Source organism: Oikopleura dioica, chromosome 2, assembly GCF_907165135.1.
Source record: "Oikopleura dioica chromosome 2, OKI2018_I68_1.0, whole genome shotgun sequence".
In the NCBI taxonomy this organism is placed as follows: Eukaryota; Metazoa; Chordata; class Appendicularia; order Copelata; family Oikopleuridae; genus Oikopleura; species Oikopleura dioica.
The window spans coordinates 13,272,289-13,290,728 of record NC_137292.1 but is presented as its reverse complement, the minus strand read 5'-3'; the positions used below and the strand labels follow the sequence as shown (position 1 = coordinate 13,290,728).

The 18,440-nt window shown below is 42.5% G+C and overlaps 6 protein-coding genes across 6 annotated transcripts; 3 read left to right on the top strand and 3 right to left on the bottom strand.

The window, feature by feature from the left end:
* The first annotated feature begins 803 nt into the window (after positions 1-803).
* On the top strand, positions 804-3,402 carry LOC145699009 (uncharacterized). Its single transcript, XM_081776253.1, has 5 exons — positions 804-1,030; positions 1,716-1,836; positions 1,882-1,990; positions 2,738-2,885; positions 2,960-3,402. The coding sequence occupies exons 1-5, from the start codon at positions 868-870 to the stop codon at positions 3,262-3,264; spliced, it is 846 nt and encodes a 281-aa protein (XP_081632379.1). The 5' UTR covers positions 804-867; the 3' UTR covers positions 3,265-3,402.
* A 564-nt stretch (positions 3,403-3,966) lies between these two features.
* On the top strand, positions 3,967-7,241 carry LOC145696348 (toll-like receptor 1). The gene is made up of 6 exons (XM_081773368.1): positions 3,967-5,995; positions 6,035-6,221; positions 6,265-6,458; positions 6,501-6,759; positions 6,803-6,876; positions 6,919-7,241. Exons 1-6 carry the CDS (start codon positions 4,652-4,654, stop codon positions 7,039-7,041), a joined length of 2,181 nt encoding a protein of 726 aa, XP_081629494.1. The 5' UTR covers positions 3,967-4,651; the 3' UTR covers positions 7,042-7,241.
* Positions 7,242-8,653: 1,412 nt separating this feature from the next.
* Positions 8,654-12,589, top strand: LOC145696828 (uncharacterized). The gene is made up of 11 exons (XM_081773926.1): positions 8,654-8,948; positions 9,329-9,430; positions 9,601-9,729; positions 10,189-10,327; positions 10,420-10,560; positions 10,601-10,830; positions 10,877-11,068; positions 11,212-11,431; positions 11,498-11,885; positions 11,928-12,165; positions 12,214-12,589. Exons 1-11 carry the CDS (start codon positions 8,853-8,855, stop codon positions 12,316-12,318), a joined length of 1,980 nt encoding a protein of 659 aa, XP_081630052.1. The 5' UTR covers positions 8,654-8,852; the 3' UTR covers positions 12,319-12,589.
* Positions 12,590-12,873: 284 nt separating this feature from the next.
* LOC145698376 (uncharacterized) lies at positions 12,874-14,439 on the bottom strand. Its single transcript, XM_081775576.1, has 3 exons — positions 14,121-14,439; positions 13,488-13,853; positions 12,874-13,445 (listed from the first exon to the last, which is right to left on the bottom strand). The coding sequence occupies exons 1-3, from the start codon at positions 14,437-14,439 to the stop codon at positions 12,874-12,876; spliced, it is 1,257 nt and encodes a 418-aa protein (XP_081631702.1).
* A 166-nt stretch (positions 14,440-14,605) lies between these two features.
* Positions 14,606-15,851, bottom strand: LOC145696564 (aquaporin-10-like). Its single transcript, XM_081773625.1, has 3 exons — positions 15,498-15,851; positions 15,266-15,459; positions 14,606-15,223 (listed from the first exon to the last, which is right to left on the bottom strand). The coding sequence occupies exons 2-3, from the start codon at positions 15,421-15,423 to the stop codon at positions 14,938-14,940; spliced, it is 444 nt and encodes a 147-aa protein (XP_081629751.1). The 5' UTR covers positions 15,424-15,459; positions 15,498-15,851; the 3' UTR covers positions 14,606-14,937.
* A 54-nt stretch (positions 15,852-15,905) lies between these two features.
* Positions 15,906-16,844, bottom strand: LOC145696565 (uncharacterized). The gene is made up of 4 exons (XM_081773626.1): positions 16,708-16,844; positions 16,338-16,559; positions 16,180-16,278; positions 15,906-16,128 (listed from the first exon to the last, which is right to left on the bottom strand). The coding sequence occupies exons 2-4, from the start codon at positions 16,548-16,550 to the stop codon at positions 15,934-15,936; spliced, it is 507 nt and encodes a 168-aa protein (XP_081629752.1). The 5' UTR covers positions 16,551-16,559; positions 16,708-16,844; the 3' UTR covers positions 15,906-15,933.
* Positions 16,845-18,440: the final 1,596 nt, after the last annotated feature.

Below are 18,440 nucleotides of genomic sequence, written 5' to 3'. Positions count from 1 at the left end.
CTTCGCTGCACGCTGTGCAAAAATGAGGATTTGATAAGCTGAAATCTGAACGAAAATTATAATTAATAGTTCTCAATTTTATGTTCAGATTTGTTTGTCCTCCTCACGTCCTCGTAAAGCTCAAGAAGAGGGTCGGACAAAATTATGAGGGTTTTAATTTGTTGAGCCGGAGTTCTAAATGTGTGAAAATTCGAGTTTCAGTAGGATCACATCCAGTAAGATTAGGGGCCATCAATAGGTTCAATTTAGCAGCAGCCGCGACAAGTCCAAAAACCATCATTTGCTAATCACTTCCGACTGGCACTTTGGAAAACTCCAGCTCGATCAATTAGCTTCCTGGCACATTTATGATTCGCCAGCTTATTTTGTTATTGCGCTTGATTTCCGGTGATCTTTTCAGCAGCCAAGAATATCAAACTGAACAAGACCTTTTCATCAAATCAGTATTAATTATTTCTGTCTCAAATTAAATCTCATTATTTTACATCTCCGATAAAATTTAAGGAAATTTGGGAAAACATGAAAGAGGATATCGGATAAGTACCCATTTTCGGAATCAACATCAATATCTTGTCCCTGAAACATAGCTTTGCGACAAGAGCCGATTTTCGGCTACCCATTTCTTTTGTTATTTGCCGTTGCCTCTTCGTCTGATCCGCGGCGGCGAGGATCAAAGACGATCGAGGCAGAAATTTGCAGCTCGAAGGTGGCGCAGCTACGGGGTCGCGCGATGGCGCCATTTGAAAGAAATCACGGGCGCAGGGGCCCGACGAAGATCATCGACAAATCATAACACACAGTCGCTCATCAGTACATCCTTCTCCTTGTTACAAAGAGATTCAGAGACTAAAACACTTTCTTTTTGAAATGGCTACTGCTCAATCCCAGTTCAGTTCTCCCTTCTCCGTTGAAAACATCATCAACTCAAAGAGCCGACAGGGCGCACAGAAAGCCTCTGGGTCACCTCAGAGTGATCACGAGCATCAAATTCCAACACCAGATGTAAGCAGCTCCACGTCTACTTCTTTCGGTAAGTTTGAGCTTTTTGGATAATTTTGAAATCATAGAAGAGTACTCGAAAATTCAAACAAATCAACCACGCATCCTTAGATTTCATTGGAGATTTTCCTCTAAGAGGGTATTCGCGGGGAATTTTTAACTGAACCTCTTTTGATTTGTAATAATTTGATGTTCTCGATTATTCGTGAAGCGAAATGTATCGTTATTTTTTCATTGAAATTCTTGGTGGAAATAATCATATCGGAATGATCTGCTGACTCAGAACAGAAGAAATTATCATTTATTTGCTTGATGCGATGATTTTTCGATCAGTTTGCTCTTTTTGAACTCCACCATTTTTGTATCAGTTTCAACAACTGTACCTCTCGATCACACGCCAGCGTGTCTCGAACATTTCATTGAAGGTTCAATTCCCAACCCGCTAATCGAAATTGCTTGAATTCCGCTTATCATGGGAGGGCGGGATCAAACGTTTTGGCACCTTCGCCGCAAGGAAGGATCATGCTATCGTTTCGTCGCCGGAAGCCGCGTCGGGTCCCACCTATAGGGCGAGCGCCTTCCCACTCAGGTTTATTGGAGGCTGCTGATTAATCGGAGAATGAGCCTTCGATTAGCTTATTCATTTGAATTCCCAATTGTCATTATCACATCCTCAATTTTGACAATACCCAATCATTAGTCAACTCACATTTTAGAGTCGAAAAACGAGGGTCTTGAAACTCACTCACGAACCTCGTCGCCTGAAATCAACGAGAAGAACCATCACATGTCGCGAGAAGACAGCTGCTACAGGCGATATCGCACTGCTTTCACTCGGTAAGCGAGCTTTACTGTAACACCGATTGTGAGCAGTTTATTCAGGGAGCAACTCGGAAAGCTGGAGAAGGAGTTTTTCAAAGAAAACTACGTCAGCCGGCACAGACGATGCGAACTCGCGAATGAATTGGATCTTCCAGAAGGCACAATTAAGGTAACGTAGGAGATAGAAAGGAAAGATTTAAACCAAGTTTATGAACAAAAAGTGGCGATTATTATCATTGATGATGATTTCAGTACGCGTTGTAAACGCTCGACATTGAAAGTAACATAATTTATTTGAAAATTACGGCTCTTTGATCACATTAATTTCAAAAGCTATTATCACCCCTCGAGCTCATCGATTTTCAAACTTCCGGTGAAGCGCTTTGATCGTGCCCGGCGTCCAATTATTACTCCATATAAGCTAAAATCACCCGTTTCCTGCACCTGCCCTGGTAGATCATCCCCTCCTTTCTAAGGCAACTTTAATCAGGGCAATTACAGGAGATATTCAAAGATATACAAAATGTTGATTTTCGCGCATCCTGAGTGAACTCGTGACCTCAACGAAATACGGACCAAAGATCGTCGAAAATGAGCGTTTATTAGTGCATCCTTGTGCTGATATTTGCTAATAATGTGGCTAGTGCTCCCAGGACTCCCGTTATTGCCGGAATCGATGCATAAGCTGTCTAATAAGCTTCAATAAACGTGCTAGTTAGAGCTCAAAACCGAGCCCCGCGTGACTGCATAATTGGCCCATGAATTTTTCAGTTCGGAATAATATTGATATAATTCATCGAGAGCAGCGATATAAACTCGCCAATTATATGTCGTGAGATGAGCCTCAATTGGAGAGCGCAGATTTGACATTTCAAGCTTTTCGTTCCGATTGATCAGAGTTAACTCTTGTTTTCAGGTTTGGTTCCAGAACCGACGAATGAAAGACAAACGACAGCGACAAGCCACTCAATGGCCGATCGATCCCAACTTCATCGCCATGATGATGCAACAGCTCGCTGCTCAGCAAGCTACTCGATGGCCTTTTCCTCCAGCGATTGGAAGCGGTAAGAATTTTACGAATGGTCAATGCTTTCGAGATTCAATAATTGTTGAACAAGTATTCAATTTTAATCTTTAGCTCCTTCTCCACTTTTGGCAGCTCAGCTCGCCGCCCAACAAAACTCTAGTCTTCTCGCTGCTAGCGCTCGCTTAGGCGCTAACCCCGCTGGCCTCCCTGGTCTTGCTGCTTCCGCCTTGAACCCAGCAGTCTCCGCAGCCTATCCTACCGGTCTTGCGAATCTCAACCCTCTTCTTGCTGCTCAGAGTGCAGCTCAACTTGCTGCCCAAAGCGTTTCTCAGCCACGCGAAGTTCCCTCCTCTCCGGAACACAATCCTCAGTCCCCGCAACTTGAAATCGAAACTTCGGGCGACGAGAAAAACTAGCTTTTCCGTTCTTTATTTGTAAAATATCGAGTACTTTCCAAATTTTCCTGTCTTATTAACTGTAAATACCTGAAACAACAACTCAAAATCTTCATTTGCATGGAAACAATGATCTTTTTATCGATGACAATAAACTATGTCGACCAAATTAACAGTATCTAAAGAAAGTTGTCCTTGGTAAGAAATTATTGAAGCACTCGGATTAATTCTCTAATGATCGGCGCCACGACCGCATTTGAAATATCACTCTGGAGTTTTCTGGCGGTGGTGGTGCTTCTGTTATTGCTGAAGCTGGTACGTGTACCCAATAGTGGCGCACTGGGAGCACCGCGGGCAAAGACTGCGCGCAGCAGGCGGAATGCGCTCCCTTCTGACGCAAAAATAGTGACACTCAATATTTCAAAGCTAGGGATTAAGAACAAGAGAACATGATATAAGAAGATGGGCCTTGCAAGCATTCTAAGCGTGCTCACGCTGGCTCTAGCACAGGTTAATGAGCAAAACACTATTATCTACGGACAAGGGCGCCCCGCTGAGCTAGAGGAAAAAAGATGGACAGGCATCCAAGGATCGAGTAAATCCAAGGAAAACAGTTTTCACTGAGATTGATGAAATTTTAACTTTGATAATTATCGATAATTTTTACTATGTAGAATGTGCTCTAATATTTCATTTTATTTTTTGAAAACTTAAATCAGCCGACTATTTCTGAACCAGAAAGAAGCTCGCCATACGAGCCCAGTGGACCTAAAATAACTGGCGTTAGGGATGTTAAGACATCTTCAATTGATCTTGATGCTGTTCGTCGACAAGAAGCTGCTGATCTGGCGGCGGAGTCAGCTCAAATTGAGCGCACAACTCGAAGCTGTCCGGAGTCTTGCCGTTGTTATAGTTCGGATGAGGAAGACGACATGCAAGACGTTTTCTGCGACAAGCGCGGAAGCTTGATTACTTCTATTCCCCGAGAGATTCCCTCAAATGCTTATCTCGTTCAACTCGCCGAGAACAAAATTGTAAACATTGACCAAATCGAACTCTCTGGGCTCGGTGATGTTCGCGTTTTCAACATCTCTCGTAACGGCTTGGCAAAAGTCGAAGAACGCGCATTTGCCTCACTTCACGGAACAGAAACTCTGGACCTTTCCTTCAACAAACTGTTCGAACTGGACATTCGTGCGATGAGAAGCCTTTCTGAGATAGATCTTTCATTCAACAAGTTTACCACTGTTCCCAGCTTCAAGGACGAATCAGGATACTTTTTGACGTTGGAAAAAATCTCGCTCACAAGAAATCCAATAGAAGATCTGGGTGAGGATAACTTTCCTCCGACATTGACAGAACTACATCTCAGGAATGGCTTGAAAAGACAACTCTCTTCGTTGATTTCATGAGCAGTTTTGAGCCATTAAAAAGTTGCACGAGATTAAAACGAATTGAAAGTGGGAACTTGGAGAGTGCAATTGGACTCAAGAAACTCATAATTCATGGATGTTTAAATTTTGACCTCCGTGAGCGAGGACGAATTACTCACCTGGACCGAGGAGTCTTGTCGAAAGCTGGCAATCTGGAACATTTAGATTTGAGCGGAAATGCAATCAAATCTATTCCGGAAAAGCTCCCTGTATCTCTCAATCAGCTCATCCTGCACAATAATCATTTGACGAACCTACAAGAGATCTGCCGGCCACCAGATTCACTTTACTCCGTTCCGGAACCGGGAAAAGCTGCATTGGAAGGTTCCAAGCTAAAGAATCTCCACAATTTGCGTGGCATTGACTTTTCGATGAACCAGTTCACGCATTTTTGCATCGACGACTTCGTCAACCTAGAAGACTTGGAGTTCTTCAATGCTTCGTCGAATCAGATCACAGAGATTCCAGGAAATACTTTCAGCTTCGCGCGAGAATTAAAGGTTCTGGATCTCCACAAGAACTCGATTCAAGAGTTGAATTTCGCCAATTTGCCTAATTTGAGAATGCTCGATGTTTCTGAAAACCAAATAAGAACATCCGTTGATCCGTATCTCTATGGAGCCCTAGAACAGTTTGACGCAAGATTCAATCCATTCCAGTGCGACTGTCAACTGAAAAAATTCGTCCAATTTGTTCAAGAGCCCGGTCGAGTGAAAATAGTTGGAATTCGTCAGGCGCAAAACACCTACAAATGTCAAATTCCGCGCCTTCTTGGCAACCTTAATCTGCTGCGGTTAACACAGGACAAGCTTGTTTGCGAAAATGAAAAGGACGAAAACGAATTCCGCTATTTGTCAATCCTCGCGCCTATTTCCATCGTTGTCATTCTAGGCATCGTCGTAACAGTAGTTTTCTGTGCTTCGAAGAACCGTCGTCATCGAATGAAGATGAAAGACCTGAGTGGGCGCAATCGAATTGGCGTTGGCGACAAAGTAGTCACTTCTGGTGGCGTCGCGGCAAAGAATCTCAAGATTGTCAAGAACGACGCAGCTATTCTCTGCCACATCAATTCACAGAAGTGGGTAACTGATATAATGCTGCCGACATTAAAGCAGAAACCTCAAGAGAGCCAACTGCGATGCGAGAAGCTTTACATCGACGTCTTCACCATCAAGTCGCAAGTGAAAAACGAAAAGCTTAGAAGATGCGTTGAACAGAACAAACGCGTTATCATCATCATTACGACTGAGTTTGCTTCTTCTGACGCTTGTCTGTTTTGCTTGCAAGCTATTTACGACTTAACTAGAAGAAATAGAAAGGTTTGATGAGTCTTATTTATTCAATTCTATTTTTCTTAGGATGGGATAGTCCTTGTTGTCCTCGAACCAATCCCGTGGAATTCTATGCCTCATGCGTTGAAGATTCTTATGGCTGAGAAGACTTTTATCCAATATCCAGTTGAAGATGTCGGTCGCCAAACTTTTTACTTCTGGGATGCTCTCCGCGCGAGCATTTATGCTGATCAACTTGAGCAAGTCACAAAAGGTGGGTAAAATAACTAGATTTCTTGTTTTGAAAGCTTTGTTAGTGGAAGAAGGAAGAACAACCCGGCTAACAACAGCTGATGACGGGGAGGAAAACTATGACGATGAGAATGAAGTGGACGACATTTATAACGGAATCGATCAAATGAAACAACAGATCTTGGAAAAGTCTACTAACCAGCAAGAACCGGTCACGAATCTGATAAAACTAGAAAGTGCTGACCCCAGCGAGCTAAAGGTTTAGTCGTTAATTGTTGATAAATGAACTATTCCTGTTTAGAGAATCGGAGACTCCACAGCGAAGTTACCAGTAGAGATCGAAATCGAGAACCCGTATCGTGACGCGCAGATTCTCCATGAAATGGCAACAGCGACGAGTAAGAATGAAGTGCTTGAAATTCACGAAGATCTGGAAGATCTCTACCAGAAACGACACTCTTGGCAACGTCCTCGCGTCGTTGTCGATAACTCCAACGTCTGGACTGGTCAGAAATTTTCACTGCCACAGGGAGACGACGCTGAAAGCATGTATTCTAGAGGTGAGCTTTCGAAATTGATTCATTCTTTGATACATAATTTCAGACAATAATGGCATTCCAAAACTTCCGGCTCAAGGTGCCCACATCGGTTCCATTCCCAATCAGAGTTTTAGCCAGGTTAGTCTTTACAAAGTGACTTTAATGACCATCTTGAATTAGCCAAACGCAGGCGGAGGCTTCGATCTCGCTACAGGGAGTCGCAACAATGGCCTGACAGTGATCCCTCGCGATGGAGAGCCAGAACGAATCTACTCAGAAGTCGAGTTCAAAGCCAATAATTAAATGCTTCAAAACTTAAAAATGCTTGCTCTTAATCCCTTTCTTCAACTCCTCAATCAACGCACTGTACAAAGCAATCTTTGAAATACAAACACGATTAATAAAACATAAAGTGACGTGACAATGGAGCTTTGATTGAACAGGAAGCAAGCACTTGGTGACGCACTGAGTTGGTAAATACAGTTGACGATGTCATCGCCATCAAGTTTTATCGCAAACACAACTTTTCCCTTCCAAATCTTATTTAGTAAATTCTGAGTCAGAGTTGCTCTTGGGGAAAAGAACTTCTAAAAATTCAGGTCACGTGTGCACAGTTCTAATTTTAGCCTTTTGGCAATAGAAGGTGCGTTCAAAAAAGCTCTGCCTTGTGACAGTTCAACCGCGCCCCTGGCAGAATTCTCAAAAAAAATACGGAGGATGACGAAAAAAACATACGTAGTGGCGTAAAATTTCGAATTGGCACAGATCAACGAGCTGACGCAAAGATTCGTACTCGAGTGTGATCCAAGCCGATGCATGTTTTTATGGATAACAATATTTTACTTTTGGCCGGAAAAATACTACCCCAGGAGGCTAAAATCATTAGGGCCGATCGAAATCGGACAGATGTGACGCTCCTCAATTAGAAACCAGCCCGGCCTGCTGATCGAAGGGTGCAAAATTTGCATCGTAAACAACTCTGAACGTTTGCGAGTTCGACAATATGAATCCGAAATGAACTGCAGTCGTCTTGAAGACTCTATTTGTCCTAGTAAATGAGAAGAACGCGAGAGAGTTTATCAACTCTCTAAATATTGATGAAGTTCAGACACGCGTTTCCAGAGCCTTGTCTCCAGACAGTGCATGTCTCAAGCGTGAAAAAATATTGTCCAGGTAGTGAGAATCCACAGTCGCCATTTACGTTCAGTGAAAAACACGCTGGGACTCTCCCAGGAAACCAAACTTATCAAAAACACAGTCTGTGATTGTCTTCCTTTATCATTCGTTGACAAAAACATCTGATGGATAAAGTTAGTCGAGGAAACTTTGGAGAGTTTAACGGTCCAAACTCAGACTGAAGTCGTAACAATCAGTCGCGGTTAGTTAGTTATAGCTGCCGACAATATAATTATAACGGGTCGTGACTTTCCGTAATTTTACTTTAGCTAAGTTCATCTTGAGTTTGACAGGTTCAGCGGAGAACATTCCCATCAATCTAAGACCAGAAAAGCTATTTGTTCTTCAGGAAAGCTCAGCAAGCTTTTCCGAATGGTAATAAAACTCAAACTCTGTCGAACTCTGTCGAAACTATATCGAACCCAAAAGAAGTGCGTGATTGAAGGATGATTTTTCGAATAAAGATGATCGAAGAACAGTTTCGTTTGAAAATCGAAGAATCAATGCATTCATCATTGATTTTACGATGTCGTATGTTTATTCCTACAACGAACCGGATCAATCTGGGACAGTCGACCGGTTGATCGTTGCGTAACACCACCCTTCTTGAGATGACATGAGGTGTCTTGATGACCATGACGTTGGACTGAGCTGTGAGCAGGGCGAATGAGCTGCTGGCGAGCGCCGCCCACGAGCTCAGCGCCTGAGAGTGCCCCCTCGAGTTGCTCGCTGGTCTCCCAAAGACTCAGACAACAAAAAACTCGGCCGAAGCTAAAAGGCGCGGTCAGAGACAGAAAGTGAAAAAAGCTTCTCAAAGAAAAAATTCTCTAGAATCCTAATCAATCAAAAAATACAGAAGAAACACTGAGAAAGTAGCGAAGAAAAAAAAGAGGAAAAAGAAAAGAAACTTGGAACAACCCTTTATCGACAGTCAGTTTATGTCAATTACTGTAGCGAATGGCTATGAATATGAAAAGAAGAATCTCATCGGACATGGAGCTTTTGCGATCGTTTTCAAGGGCAAACACAGACAGGTACAGTTATTAATTATGTAATGACGAACTTTTGAACGTTTGCTCTTAGGGATAATCTTTTGAGACAGCTCTTTTATTCGATGATTTTACGAAAAAAATGATGATGAATTCTGGGGAAGTGTTAAGCTCGAATTAGTCGTGTATTTTGAACGTAAACAATATCGCGTAAGGATGAGCTCATCTTCCAGCTCAGCGCGATGTTTTCAAACGTCTAAACAACCCCAAGCGCTTTCAAATGACTTTGGGTGGAATGGGTCGATCCCTTCATTATTTACGGGCTCAAAAATTAACTTCGTAAACATAAAAAATCTCTCACGCCAAAAAAATTATTGATGCCAAAAATATTTTCAGTTATAAAAGTTATCTAATTGTTAATTCAGGAAAAGAAATCGGTCGCTGTCAAGGTGATCCAGCGATCAAAGATCGGCAAGCCGGCGGACAAGTTGCTTGGAAAAGAAATCGAAATTCTAAAATCGTTAAAGGAAGGGGCTCGTTTTTTCGTCGACCTTTTGGCTGTGTCGGGGCACAGAAGGCGCGTTGCCGATATATTTCGGTCCTCTTTTTTTTGGCGCGGGGCCAGCTAATCCAGCCGAAGCATATTCACTAAATTTATTTCAAAAGACATGTTGAAAGGAAATTAGCCCTCCAAAAGCACGAAAACATTGTCTCCTTACTCGACTATGAAGAAAACAACGACCAAATCGTGCTCGTCATGGAATACTGTAATGCCGGTGATCTTGCTGAATATCTACAGAAGCAGGGCACCCTCTCCGAGGATACGGAACGGTTCGATCTTTATTGGCCTCAAGCTACGATGAAATTTCTAAGAAAACTTCTAAAGAAGAATCTTTCCTTTTCTGATTCTTCTTAGAGTTTTATTTCCAGTTTTATAGAGAAATGTCAAGGTCAACGCCCCTCCAAGAATAGCTTTTGTCTACTTTCACTAGTAGGATTGCACAAGCGAGCGAATACGGCTCGTGTGGCCACCATCACATGCTCCAAGCATCTGATTAGCAAAGTTTGTCTAAAAAAGCGCCTCTAGAGCTCACGCGTCAACTCTGAACGCAATCTGGCTCAAGAACGATTAACACGGGCTTTCAATTTACGACTTTCCATTTGAAAATATCCAAAGAAACAGTAGTTTTGCCACTTTGAGTTAAATTAGGAGTCCATCATTGATTGATGCCTTTTGCTGGCTTTATTTGGGCTATTTCCGGTTATAAAATCGATCCGTGAATAGATTCGTACGTTTCTCCAGCAAATTGTGGCTGCTATGAAGGTTCTGCACGAAAAAGGCATCATCCATCGTGACCTAAAGCCTGGCAACATCCTTCTGAATCGCGACTCGAGCGACAACAACCGACTCCGAGTTAAAATAGGTAGGCTTTGATTTATGGCCGTCTGAGAGTGGGCTCAGAAGGCGCACAAAAGATTATTGGCCTCTGTCCAAGATCTGAATCTTTTCATTCAGCCGACTTTGGATTTGCGCGACATCTTCAAGGCACCGACATGGCAGCCACGCTTTGTGGAAGTCCCATGTACATGGCTCCAGAAGTCTTGATGGGTCACAATTACTGCGCCAAAGCTGATCTTTACTCGATAGGAACTATAGGTAAAGCAGTCATCAATTATCGTTTCTAAGATTGCTTCAGTCTATCAGTGCTTGACTGGTCGAGCACCCTTCCACGCCTCTACTCCCCCCGAATTACGTGCCTTCTACGAGAGGACGCACACGCTCAAGCCCTCCATCCCCAATACCACTTCGGCCGCATTAAAAGACCTCATCTGCTCGCTTCTTATCCGCAATCCACGAGATCGGCTCAGCCCGAGCGACTTTTTCCGCCACGCATTCATCAAGACCCGCTCTGGTTCCGCCAGAAGGGTGAGTGCAAATCAGCATTTTTAAAGATTTATTTACAACTGTTTAGGGCTACAACTCGAGCCCAACAATTCCTGACGCCAAAGTGCGCAGCGATTCGCACTCACCTGGACCTGCTATGAGCTTGGACAACACTGACTCCGTCCTGCAGACGGACAATGACGGTGAGCTCCTGGTCCAAACATCTGACGATTCGGAGGAGTTCGTCGTCATCCCTGCTCCACGCCGCCGCGCCGTTACTGTAAGTGCCTTTGTTATCTTTCTAAAAAAGAGGAAATGGTCGCGTGACTCGCCCGAGCGTTGCGCCACTCCTCCTTCATATGACAGTGTGCATAGACATTGGCGAAAACAACCCTCGGGGTATCATTCACATGACATTTTAAGATTGGGTGTAATCTCAACGAGCTAAATCGCACGCCTGAATACGACAACTGCTCGCCGGTCTTTGATTCTCCTCGCTATTCAGCACCAAGTCGACAAATGTCGCCGCGGCACCACCACCGCCGCTCACCGAGCTTCGAGCACCAGCAACACTCGCCCAGAGAAAGACACATCGAGCGCGGTTTCGTCACGCCAGAGTTCAACCACAGAGATCGAGAAATTGGTAAGTTCTTGATAAATTATTTCTTGATCATTATGTGAGCTAGTGATATTCACATAACAATTCTAGTGCGAACAAATTCGACCCCGCTTTTGCGAATCCAGCAAAACGCAACACCTATCCGTCGAATACCCTCGCATAACCATCGAACTCGTCAACGAGCCTTCACCGTTGGCACACCTTCCCCAGATAGCAACCTTGTCTGCTCGAGTCTGCAGCCGCTCATCGAGGAAAATAACAACGTCGAGGTTGTCGAAGATACTCTCATTTCGCGTCTGCACTTTGCGATGAATCTCGGCTGCGCTATTCTCAAAGTGGCGGATTTACATCAAGGCACGAACTACAGACGCCGGGGTGAACGGTTACTGCTCTTCAATCGAGGGCTCCAGGTGATCGCCTCCGCGCTGCACTCAGCTAGGAACTCTTACGACGAAACGGGGCCCTCGCCCGAACTTCGGTAATTTTTAATTAGCTATTCTCCGCTCAATTACTTTTATAGATCGATCCTAATGGAATTGAACTCGAAGTACAAGGAGTGCAGGGGTTACTGCAGCGACCTGCGACACTCAGTTACAGAAAGCATGGCTCCGAAAGATACAAAATTCGACAGCGCTGAACGAATCATGTATAACTTCGCGATCAGACACGCCGAAGAAGCCGCAGAAGGCGACTCGAATGGCGACCTTGAGCACGAAGATATCATTCAGCGATATGAGACCGCAGCCAGTTTACTACAGGTAATAAATTATTTTGTTTGTAATTTGTCAATAACTCCGGATTTTCAGGGAATCTACCAGCTAACAGATTGCCAAGAAGACAAGCGAAAACTGGGAATGTATCAGAGGCAAATCCACGAGCGGCTGGACGAGATAAAGTCTCAGTTGTCCTAATTGTTTATTGCTCCTCTTTTTTATTATTGTCTTTTCCGAAATTCGCTTACCCAAAGGTGTTCAAAAATCAAAAAAAGAAGAAACAAAAACAGGCCTTTTTCTCCCTTTTTCAATTTAACAGATAAACGTATCCTTCGTTACACTCTATTTTTATACAATATAGAAAAGAAACCATCGTCGATGGTCCATCGAAGACAAATTTGACTTGCTGTATGTTTTTATCGAAGTGTTAAAATGCTCTACGGAATAATCAGGTTTATGTATTCCTCATTTATGAAAAAAAAAAGAAAAAGACAAAACTAAAAAACTTCTAGTTCCTCTCGTTCTAATAACTCAAAAAGTACCCCTGTACATAGCTCTTTCGTACTTTTTTACTTTATTTTATTCATTTTCAAAAATATTCAAGTCGATTCATTCGTCCGCTTCATCAAGCGCCTTCAGTAAAACTGGGCCACAAAAAACTCCTCAAAATGGTGTCATATTCAAATAAAAATTTTAAATGTGAAAGTTTAATCCTGTCTTTTCGTTTATTTACAAGCGCGTTTTCAGAGAGTTCTAGCAGACCTGCGAACAGGTTTCGTTTACTTGGCATAGTCTAATCGAGCAGTCCATCGAAAAGTTAGAGTTCTGGTCGTATTCAAAGATGTAGGGAAGCGAGTGGTTTCTAGTTCCTTTGCAAAGACTCATCTCCGCCGAGGCAGTTGAGTTTTGAAAGCGACAGTTCTCGATGAGAAACTCTAACTCGTCAGAAAATGGGTTTTCAAAGTCGACACTGATTTTCTTTTTGTTGTAGTTTTCCTCGAGCGTGCTCATTGAGAGCAGTGGCTCAAGTGTCGATGTTGATTCCAAACCTGGATGAAACGAATTTTCGACTAATACGGCGCTACTGATGTTGAACTTTCTCGGATAATTGCAGACAAGGTCGATCGAGTTGACTTCCTTCTTGTCTCCGAAGCGGCGTCGCACTGCATCGTTAAATGGGTACCTCAGGCTGTGTTGGATTGTGAGAAAATTCTTTTTAGAGCTCGTGAGTTTGCCTCCACAAGCAGCGTGTCCGACTGAGAGGTAGAATCCTGATGCTTCGATATCTAATTTGACAAGACATTCTTCTTTGTTTTCATCTCCCACTGAAAATTGTTCAAAACGAGAGCAATTTTTGCTAGATTTACCTTGCAACCATTTCTTTCCTCTACCAAATCTCTGCTTCAGGGATCCTCCTCCTTTTCGGTATTGGAGTCCCATAACATCGTACGAGATGAACGCATCAAGTCCGGATTCAGAGCACTGTATGTTCGCACAGTCGGCAGAATTACTCAGCTGACAGAAAGTCTTGCCATTAATTTGTACTTTCGTCCAACAATTCTTACTGGGGCATTCTTCATCGTCTCCTAATGGCGCAACACGAAGGGGATTAGCGTCTCGATCTTCTGAGTTATCTTCAAGTTGCTCGATATGTTCTCCGAATCGTTCATAAAAGGCAATTGTTGAGCTTTCCATCGTTGGTGAAATTGTCTGCGGGATAATCTTGCTCTGAGCTTAGAAAAGAAAGATGGATCAGCAATAGATCAATGTTAATTTCATTTCTTTTGATAGAAATTATTCCAAAGCTCTTTCCTGCGGCTCGTTTTCCGAGAAAAGATTGGGTAACGCCTGTCTAGTCAAATTGATCTTCTGGCGAAGTGTCCATTCGTCGTCTGCTGTATGAAGTTTCAGAACTACAGAAGGTCTGTTGCGATACTTTGTGACACGGACGACGTTCGCCGTTAAGTCGAAGGGCGAGTCAGAAGACCGTAGATAATTACTGACTCTTTTCTCAATGTCGCTCTCTCGCAAGTCCAAGGAGTCAGCGGCGAGAGGAATTTTCACGCGGACGTTAATCGGATTGTATTCAAGAAAGGTCGAAGTCGTAGGAGCAAGCTCTGTTGTTGGTTCAAGTGGTTGATCAGCTCCGGAGCCTTCATTCTCTGGTGAGCTGGTAGTGTTTGATGGAGTCTGGTTTGGGCTATGAAACGCATCTCTAGCATCGCTCAATGCACCAACAACGAGGGTGATTGGAAGCTGCAAAAGATCAGCGACTCGATGAAAAATCTCGTTTGCATTAAATTCTTGCAAAAAGTTCATTTTACTCGATTTCGTTTTTCAGAAAGCTCTGATAGATTTTCCGCTTTTCACGTTTTATATCCCCGTTAGAAATTATTTTTTCATCATGTGGTCTATTTTTGAATTGCTATTTAGAGGTTCAATCTGAAGCCCCAGTTTGCTCAAAATAGAGAATACGCAATAACTGTGGTTAAATTACTTTATTTAAATGGATTCTTGATCTGGGTAAATAGAAGAGTTTTTCTTCTGAAATCATGAGGTGTCACAGGAAAGAAGCAATTTTGCGATGTTTCACAAACTAGTCAAGACATGAAGGTAGTATGGTTTTAGTTTGTACTAAGTTAAAGCGCGCAAATGGCAGGGATTCAAAATTATGCGTTTTAAATATCACTTTCTTCGTTGATTTTGGCTTCCTCATCTCGTCTAGAGTCAGATACTTTCCGGTAGGTTCCTTCGGTTGCTGAAATCTGCTGTCGCTCAAGCTCAGTCCCGATAGAAACGGAGTATAACTTTTGATTGCTACAAATTTGAATTAAAAATAAAGAAAATATAAAACTTTGTAGACAATTCCTTTGATCCAAGAACGGCACCAACAATCGGGCCAACGATAGGGATCCAAAAGTGGCATTCATAAAGGTTATTTCCTCTCGTAAACACTGTAGGCCAGCCAGCAACAAAAGTGAACAATCGAGGTCCCAAGTCTCGAGCAGGGTTGAGAGCGTATCCAGTGTTGACACCCAATGCAGCACCGATGGCAAAGACGATTCCGCCGATGAAGAATGGCTCTAATCCAGCTGGAGCGCCACTGATTTCATTTTATTGGCAAAAACAACGATGGCGTGCTTACTTGTTGTTCTTGTCGGTAACGGATCTTACAAAAAGAAGAAGAAATAAGGCTCCAATAACTTCGTTGGCGAAACCCTGCGCCATCGACACGTCGTTTCTCGGATAAGTCGCAAAAATGCCCGATGTCTCAGCTGTCTTCTCCATGTCAGCGTATAACATGTATACAGCGCCTCCAGAAACAAAACCTCCAATAACCTATCCCAGTAAAACATGAGCTTTAGAAATGGTTTTACCTGGCCGATAACATAGAAGCAAGCTTCCTTGATTGCTAAGCGTCCTTCAATTGCTTCAACAATCGTAACTGCGGGGTTTACGTGACCACCACTCACTTTTCCGCAAACATAAACGGCCAATGCAACGGCTATTCCGTAGCAAAGATTAATACCGAGCCATGTTCCACTTTTTCAAGTTCAAAAAGAGAGGAATCAAATTTAAATGCAACAGAAAAATCTGAGAAGTAATCTGTTCCATAATTTAGGACTGTTCCTTTTTGCCACAACTAATTCAGCAACAGAGCCGTTTCCAATAGTGCACAAAATGAAAACTCCGATGGCTTCTGCAAAAGCGCGTCTCGGTAAGCTCGCCTCCATTCTAGGAAAGAAAAAAATCGATCATTGTCAGATTTGTTTATGTGTCATGTAATCGTTTCACAGTGAGGTAGTTGAAGAGTTAATGCAGTGCGGGCAGTTCAATGAAGTCGTAAAAGGGCGAGATTTTCTCTCGGGCGGCGAGTGCTCCCGTGAAGAGGTCCCAGTTCTTCAGCGAGTCCTTCCGCCGCCTCTTTCGCGTCTTCCGGTTGATCTCTTGGATGAAGCTCGAGTTGAACTCGACCTCGTCGTCAGACCCGCGGTCAGCCTTACGGATCTTTTAAAAAAGGATTAGCGCTTGGACAAGAGATAGGGCGCGGCGACTTACGAGGAATCTTGATTCAAGCAATGCTGGAATGTTTGAACGGCGAAGCGAATGTAAACAAGTAGTTAGCAGTAGTGGAGGAGATTGAACTGGTTTCAGCAGCTATAAAAATGTCAATATTTTCGAGTCTGGGATTGATGGTAAAGGTAACTCCATTGAACCTGGCTCGATACTCGAGGATCTCGTTGAAGAGAGAGCAGTTTGGTCGTGTAAGGCGTTCTGGACACAATTCGTTTTGAGAGGTACAACGCGATGTCCAGCCACTCGTCGATTTCGCTCCCAATAAGCGGGGCCATCTCGATCAAACACTGGTCCAAAGCGCTCAGTCCTCGCGCATTCAAAGATGAAGGATCGAGTCCTGCTTTTATCAGCATTTTCACTTCCTAGCATTAATTATTAATGGATAATCTTGAAAAAATAAACAAATGTTTTTTCTAGCACGAAATTTAATAAAAAAAATTAAGTTGAATATCTTTCAACTGAACGGTAAAATACCGTCAATTATTGATTTGAAAATTGAAGGATTTTTACCTTGGACTTGGCGAGATGAACAGCGTGTTCAAGAATAAGGCCATCGTTAATTTCTTTCTTTTCTCTTTTGTAAGTCTTTAGTGAGTGTTTCAAAAGCTTTTCGTCCGAGTAGGTTATTGCCTTTCGACTTGGTTGCCAAAAATATAAAGAATGGTAGCATTTCAGATTATTGAATTCTTACGCAAGAACCATGGCACTATATAAAAATAGTATTGCCCGTAAAATACTTACGCAAATGTTTCAACTCAAAATTATGATATGTATAAATAATAAAATCAAAAATTGAAAAAAAAAATTACTACCACCATTCATTAAAGATTGTCAACCAATTTCCCTTTATAATCCTTTCTTCTAGCCAAATATCACTTGTAAAGCTATTTTCTGATCCACCAGACTCTGAGCACATAATTTATTTTTTCTCTATTGTTTTCTTTTATTATTCGTCTTCAGTTGTCTACGTCGGGTCTTCCTCCAGCAGTCGATGGATGGAACATGCGCCATTTTTGCGCCTAAGGCGGCGCATTTCTGGCTCCTCCGAGAAAGTAGGCGGCCGAGTTTCTTACTCCGCCATTGCCTCGAGTTCAACCCTTTCCCGGAATCGTTCTTTCAAAAAATTATACTCATTCATCGAGAGGCGTCAACGAGAGTAACCGAAACGTCGAAAATCTAAAGTGTAAAATATAAATAAAAATTTATTATATTGCGAACGCAGCAAAAAGAAGAAATTGATAAAGTGATGTTGATATTTCTCTATCCGGGGTAGACTATCCCCCTCTTCTTTAGAAAAATTATAAAAAATAATAGCTTCGGGAGCAAAATTTATTTGTCTTGGAAAGCGAAAAAGATAACATCCTATTTATGAAAATAAAACAAACAAATGCGCATCCTCACTATCGAATGCACAGGCGCTCACAGCTTATGTAGGCTCCTCCTATCTTCGTAATTATGAAGTTGAGACTAAAATAAACCTGCAATTCTGAAGCTCTGAGGTCTTAAATTTCTCTAGCAGACTTTGTCAAGACTAATCAGAAATGTTGAAGATATTCTTGAAGGCTGCTTTGTCTAGAAGAGCTCTGAATTTGCACTAGGATGATGTTGGATTAAAAATTCTTTTTATAATTTTTGAAATCAAAGAAGACTTCGATCACACAATCTTGTTTGTTTTTTCACGAGTTTATAATTTAGTAGATAGCAAATATCAACAATCAAGTAAGGTAGCATATTTCGAGTTTGATGTTTTGGGTTGAATAATTTTTTCTTAGAAATTTCTTGAATGAAGGGCTTGCATCTTGGCATTTTTCAGTCGTCGTTTCGTGTTTGCAAAGGTCTTCAGTGGCTTGAGCTCATCTCGGATAGACAAGCGGACTCTTTTGCATGAAGATGAATTCATTTCTGGTTCGGTGGAGGACGACATCATCAAATCAAGGAGGCTCATATTTGTTTGTTGTGAGTTCAGATACTGTTTGTGTTTGGGGATTCTTGAGTCCTTTTATATCGAAAAAGAGCGATAGAGAGTGCGAAACACTACATATCGCCCAGCTGAATCAGTTTCTAGCGACTGGGAGCATGCTTTGACAATAAGATATCGGCTCATAGGATCAATCATCTCCAGCTGCGATCTGAACATTTGGACTCACCGGATGTCTTTTTTTCTCAAACAAGTGCTTCCCGGAAACGCTTGTTTTCGAACGATTCCTGCATTTCAAAATTCGTATGCCAAGACAATTCATCTA

What these genes read in the sequence shown, in the direction of transcription:
- LOC145696828 (XM_081773926.1), top strand. Translation starts at nt 8,853, where the DNA reads ATGTCAATTACTGTAGCGAATGGCTATGAATATGAAAAGAAGAATCTC. An exon ending in CACGCCGCCGCGCCGTTACT is followed by an intron (nt 11,069 to 11,211) that starts GTAAGTGCCTTT and finishes TGACATTTTAAG; the next exon opens with ATTGGGTGTAATCTCAACGA. An exon ending in CCACAGAGATCGAGAAATTG is followed by an intron (nt 11,432 to 11,497) that starts GTAAGTTCTTGA and finishes TAACAATTCTAG; the next exon opens with TGCGAACAAATTCGACCCCG.
- LOC145696564 (XM_081773625.1), bottom strand. Translation starts at nt 15,423, where the DNA reads ATGTTATACGCTGACATGGAGAAGACAGCTGAGACATCGGGCATTTTT. An exon ending in GTTACCGACAAGAACAACAA is followed by an intron (nt 15,224 to 15,265) that starts GTAAGCACGCCA and finishes AAATGAAATCAG; the next exon opens with TGGCGCTCCAGCTGGATTAG.
- LOC145699009 (XM_081776253.1), top strand. Translation starts at nt 868, where the DNA reads ATGGCTACTGCTCAATCCCAGTTCAGTTCTCCCTTCTCCGTTGAAAAC. An exon ending in TATCGCACTGCTTTCACTCG is followed by an intron (nt 1,837 to 1,881) that starts GTAAGCGAGCTT and finishes CAGTTTATTCAG; the next exon opens with GGAGCAACTCGGAAAGCTGG. An exon ending in TTCCAGAAGGCACAATTAAG is followed by an intron (nt 1,991 to 2,737) that starts GTAACGTAGGAG and finishes TCTTGTTTTCAG; the next exon opens with GTTTGGTTCCAGAACCGACG.
- LOC145696348 (XM_081773368.1), top strand. Translation starts at nt 4,652, where the DNA reads ATGAGCAGTTTTGAGCCATTAAAAAGTTGCACGAGATTAAAACGAATT. An exon ending in TAACTAGAAGAAATAGAAAG is followed by an intron (nt 5,996 to 6,034) that starts GTTTGATGAGTC and finishes TATTTTTCTTAG; the next exon opens with GATGGGATAGTCCTTGTTGT. An exon ending in CTGACCCCAGCGAGCTAAAG is followed by an intron (nt 6,459 to 6,500) that starts GTTTAGTCGTTA and finishes ATTCCTGTTTAG; the next exon opens with AGAATCGGAGACTCCACAGC.
- LOC145696565 (XM_081773626.1), bottom strand. Translation starts at nt 16,550, where the DNA reads ATGCTGATAAAAGCAGGACTCGATCCTTCATCTTTGAATGCGCGAGGA. An exon ending in ATCCTCGAGTATCGAGCCAG is followed by an intron (nt 16,279 to 16,337) that starts GTTCAATGGAGT and finishes ACATTTTTATAG; the next exon opens with CTGCTGAAACCAGTTCAATC. An exon ending in TGCTTGAATCAAGATTCCTC is followed by an intron (nt 16,129 to 16,179) that starts GTAAGTCGCCGC and finishes CTTTTTTAAAAG; the next exon opens with ATCCGTAAGGCTGACCGCGG.
- LOC145698376 (XM_081775576.1), bottom strand. Translation starts at nt 14,439, where the DNA reads ATGAACTTTTTGCAAGAATTTAATGCAAACGAGATTTTTCATCGAGTC. An exon ending in CGACATTGAGAAAAGAGTCA is followed by an intron (nt 13,854 to 14,120) that starts GTAATTATCTAC and finishes TTCTTTTCTAAG; the next exon opens with CTCAGAGCAAGATTATCCCG. An exon ending in AGGAAAGAAATGGTTGCAAG is followed by an intron (nt 13,446 to 13,487) that starts GTAAATCTAGCA and finishes AACAATTTTCAG; the next exon opens with TGGGAGATGAAAACAAAGAA.